The 5,000-nt window shown below is 38.7% G+C and overlaps 2 protein-coding genes across 3 annotated transcripts in view; one reads left to right on the top strand and one right to left on the bottom strand.

Moving 5' to 3' along the window:
• Positions 1 to 5,000, bottom strand: part of LOC138047523 (syntaxin-1A-like) — a 54,131-nt gene that overhangs the window by 32,102 nt on the left and 17,029 nt on the right. The window lies entirely within an intron of this gene.
• Positions 1 to 5,000, top strand: part of LOC138047529 (uncharacterized) — a 7,694-nt gene that overhangs the window by 1,962 nt on the left and 732 nt on the right. The window contains exons 3-5 of the mRNA XM_068894419.1: positions 131 to 166; positions 1,648 to 1,702; positions 2,092 to 5,000. The exon at positions 2,092 to 5,000 is cut by the window's right edge and continues 732 nt beyond it. Coding sequence (XP_068750520.1) covers positions 131 to 166; positions 1,648 to 1,702; positions 2,092 to 2,225 — 225 coding nt within the window. The 3' untranslated portion in view covers positions 2,226 to 5,000. The remainder of the gene's footprint in view (positions 1 to 130; positions 167 to 1,647; positions 1,703 to 2,091) is intronic.

Raw genomic sequence — 5,000 nt, 5'->3', positions numbered from 1 at the left:
ATAACATAATATATAAATACATCTATATTTATAGTTAAATAATATGTTTACCACTGCTCACAACTACTGGTACTATCATTAAATTAGTACCCTGTCAACTCTTACACCCTTTCATTTTACCACTTCATAGGAGGCAGGACAAGTTGCGATGTTACTTGGTTCTGAGGTAAGGGAAGTACCCTACCCTAAAAAGCATTTTGGTTGACCAAAATGTATAAATTGCAGGCAGCAAATAATCCGCCTATCTCCACCTAACAGAAGATATGATGAAGGCCAAAATAACATCAAATCAGCTGACATTCATTGGTCAGTGAAATGAGACATATCCAGTACACTCAAGTAAACTCATTACAGTAAGAGGGCATCTTTTCAAAATATGGGGATATTTGCTATTTCTTGCTATATACATGTACATGTACATACAGCAATTATTGATTTCTTACGGACGTGCATAATCTTGCAGCTAAATGTAAACTAGTCATTAAATATAATCAGTGGTTCCCAAAGCAAAGAGTTGCTCTTTCGGGCACCCGAGAAGGAAGCTTTTTTGAGCATCAACATTTCTGATACACTAACATCACCAGTTCCCTTGGCAACGAAGCCTTTCGAGGAATCAACACTTGGGATATTAACATCACCAGTTGCCTTGGCGATGAAGCCTTTGGAGGAATCAACACTTGGGACATTAACATCACCAGTTCCCTTGGCGACAAAGCCTTTCGAGGAATCGACACTTGGGACACTAACATCACTCGTTCCCTTGGCGACAAAGCCTTTCGAGGAATCGACACTTGGGACACTAACATCACTCGTTCCCTTGGCGACAAAGCCTTTCGAGGAATCGACACTTGGGACACTAACATCACTCGTTCCCTTGGCGACAAAGCCTTTCGAGGAATCGACACTTGGGACACTAACATCACTCGTTCCCTTGGCGACAAAGCCTTTCGAGGAATCGACACTTGGGACACTAACATCACTCGTTCCATTGGCGACGAAGCCTTTCGAGGAATCGACACTTGGGACACTAACATCACCAGTTCCCTTGGCGACGAAGCCTTTCGAGGAATCGACACTTGGGACACTAACATCACTCGTTCCCTTGGCGACGAAGCCTTTCGAGGAATCGACACTTGGGACACTAACATCACTGGTTCCCTTGGCGACGAAGCCTTTCGAGGAATCGACACTTGGGACACTAACATCACTGGTTCCCTTGGCGACAAAGCCTTTCGAGGAATCGACACTTGGGAGAGTTCCTAAAGTAACAAGTCCTTTGAGGGTATCAACACTTGGATCTAAAATAACAGTAGTCTGTTTTGATAATTGGGATGAGGGTCTCTTGGGCTTGGGCTTGGACACTTAGGGTACACACTAGTTCCCTTTGGCGACAAGGCCTGATGAGTAATCAGCACTTGGGACATGTGAATCACTAGTTTCCTTGGCACCAAGTTCCTTTCGTGGATACCGTCTCGGATAAAAACCTACATTGCTACTTCCATTGGCCACAAGGTCATTCTGGCCATCAAGACTTATTTTATTACTCCTAACAATATCCAAAAATGAACATTTTAATACCCACTTTTCAACTAAAAATACATAATTTCATTTGGGGTCGGATACTTCCCTTACATTTTTTCATTGCAGGTTTCATTCAGAGGAAATTTTGAAGGGTCAAAAGAATTATATGCTACAATGACTGGTGAGTGCATGTTATTATTATTATTGTTATTATTCTTATTATTATTCTTCTTCTTCTTCTTCTTCTTCTTCTTATTATTATTATTATTATTATTATTAATTATTGATCTCTGGAAAAATATGTTGAAGTCTGTCTTTTTATTTATTGATTTCTTTAGTTATTTATTTAAATTAAAAATAAATACTTACAAAACAGTATTTCTACTACTTACAGTACACAATACACAGAATACACAAAACACTTAACACTACTTACTGATGTTTATTGAAGTCTCACGTATACATCAAAAGAACACAATTCCACCTGCCTTCAGTGGATCACAAACATTTTCTTCGAATTGTGTCACGTTTGTTTTAACTTTTGACTAATTCCTATTTTGTTGGGTATAGATGATCCCACTATGAACAGCACATCTGGCAGGAATCAGGAGAGAGAAGGAGAGAAAGTGCTGAAAAAGAGAAAGGACAAAAGAGCAACAGCAGAAAGAAAGAGGGCCAAAAAAGAGAAAGCAGCGAAAAAATAGTTGACGGATACAACTAATTGTAAAATAAAATACATCACCTTGAAGTGCACAGTCTTCTGTTTCAAAAAAAAAAAAAAAAGTAATAAATATTGTTAGTTTAAGTTGGTCACACTAGATTGTAAGAAAAGTAATTGTAGTGCAAAGTCTTCTATTTGAAATAAAAATATTATATTATAGGCAAACATTCTTTCCATGTATTACTATTAAAATGTAATGTTTGAAAACTAAGCACTCATACATTATCAGTGATGGCAAAAATTTGGATACATGCATGATGGGAAATATCAACAAATAATTTTACAAACAAAGGGTTCTGCAAAAGGATGATACGGGGGCTGGACAATCTGAGAGCCCTGCGAATTTCACATTTAAGCCTAAGCACCCATTTCAAGTAGCGCTGATAAACAGTTATAAGTCTAAGCACCTATTTTAAAACGGTTAGCTTTCAAGAACTGTGTGACTTGCAATCATGGCTTGCATGACTTGCATGGCTAGCTGGCTTGCACATTGTCCTAACTCGATGATAAGTACAAATGATCATACTATTTTATATGGTCTCGGGTACCCAAGACAACTCTCCTTCCCAAGACAACTTTATCGAGCATTTATATGAGAATTGCGTGAACGAGACGAAGTTGGCCCTACTTGATTATGCATACATTTTACGACTCATCTTTAAAAAAATAAGCATCATCATTTGCCCTTCTTTCAATGTAGTTCGTCTTTTATTAAGTATAGTTGTGTCTGCACATTCAGAAGATGGACTGATAATCTCAACTGAGCAGTAATGTGTAGTTTAACTAAAATGTATGTTTTTAAATTGACAGTTTCCGTTGGCTACGGTGAGAATTTTGGCGGGAAAAACCTTTTCATTCGAACGCGGATGCTAGCAACATGTATAAGGACTCAAATTGTTGCTTCTGTGATTGCGCATTTAAGATTTTGCTGTGTCTCGGGTAGTCAAGCCAAACTGTTTACATGCGAAAAAGTTGAATCGCCTGCCAGGGTTATTCGGACCTGCTGAGGCGAGACAACTCGCCTCCCCGAGTTATCTCGCCCACCCGAGTTGTCTCGCCCTCCAGTAAACGGTTAATAGATTTTTTAAACAAATGAGAGAAAAAAATTTTCGCCCAGGGTAACTCGGGGGGAAGGGTTGTCTTAGGTACCCGAGACACAAGGTCGTGTTTACCAATAAAAACTTTAAAAATGGAATTTAATACTTATCCATTACTGCCTGAATCTGCTTACTGTGGGGTTTGGTTAAATACTCACAATGAAATTGTTAACATATTTAAAAACAACCCTCTTACCTTTAAGTCACAGAGTTCTTTCTTATTCACATCTAAAGGCTATCGCCGTCTTGCGAATTTTACATATTCTCTTCTCTCCTCTCTCGATTTCTGCACGGGCAGCCATTTTGAATGTATAAATATAACTTGTTCCCAGACCTCTCGATAACAACTATTGGTTCATGAGTCGTCGGTCCGTGTACGGATTTCGTTTACGGATTTCCATCATTAAGTAAATCGTGTACGAATCAACGTAATTCTTCCCCCGTTATCACACATTCGTGATATTGCGGCATCCGTGTTCGGATTACTTGTATTCGTATACGGATTACAAACGACGTGTGTATTGGAGTACGAATCGCTGGTATTCGTGTACAGATAGCAATGCGAGGTCTTATTGCGGAAGTCGTACTCAGTTACTCATGAAAGTATAATGATCCGTTGTTTTCCCGTGTAGCTGTTAAATGACATGAACACAGGCGACTTGTGCCTCTCCTCTCTATTTTTCATACAGATATAATTCTTTCAAAGAAAAGTGGAGCGAAATCAAAAATTGCGTGAATAAATTACAAGAGAAGAAAAGAGGCTATTGTGAAATCAACAGACACAAATTAGCCGATTATGATCTACATGTTTACCAATCAGCAAAATTAAAGTAGTGTGCCCAACGTGCACTTACACTCGATGACTAAAAGATTTTGACATATATGAAAACTAAGTTGTGCTTTTTTAATGTTTTGTTTCATTCAGAAGAGCTAAGCTTTTCTATTACTTAACTTTTTGAGCACAACCCCCTTTTGATTTCAACCCAAAGAAGCTGATGATTTCTACATTTTCCCTGATCAATCACAATGATAAAGATAAAAATAGTTTCCTTCTGTTTTTCTTTCCATAGTGAGGAAATTACTGTTGAATGTGTTTCAATGCAGGCAAAGAAGTTAATCCGGCCTTTGAGAGTAAAAATATTATGGTCGACTGATGAATTTTTTTCTTGTTCATTTGACCTGCGATTCTTTTGGGATAGCCGTTGGAGTGCTATCCCAAAAAAATCGCTGCTGATGTTATAAGAAAGAAAGCGAGGCCTCCACCACCTACACCTACTCCAGAAGAGTTGGTTGGTATGTTCTTTAAATGGGCTGAGCCAACAAACCGACGCAACTTTGCAGTCCTTCCCTACATCAAAGGCATCACGGAACCTCTCACAAGAATCCTCAAGGAACACGACATCCAAGTCACCAGCAGACCAGTTAAAACTTTACAACAGCATTTCCCTATCCCTAAGTTTCGACATGCCGAAGACGACCAGTGCAATGTCATCTATAAAATTCCATGCGCATCTTGCCCATGGAGCTACATTGGTGAAACTAAAAGATCCTTTACTACTAGGAGAAAGGAACATATGAGGAACTTGAAGCATTGTACTAAAGGCTCAAATGTCACAAAACACGCATGGACTTTTAATCATGATATTGACTTTAACAATTCT

The sequence above is a fragment of the Montipora capricornis genome, chromosome 4, assembly GCF_036669925.1.
Source record: "Montipora capricornis isolate CH-2021 chromosome 4, ASM3666992v2, whole genome shotgun sequence".
Taxonomy (NCBI): Eukaryota; Metazoa; Cnidaria; class Anthozoa; order Scleractinia; family Acroporidae; genus Montipora; species Montipora capricornis.
This window is presented reverse-complemented; position numbering and strand designations above follow the sequence as displayed.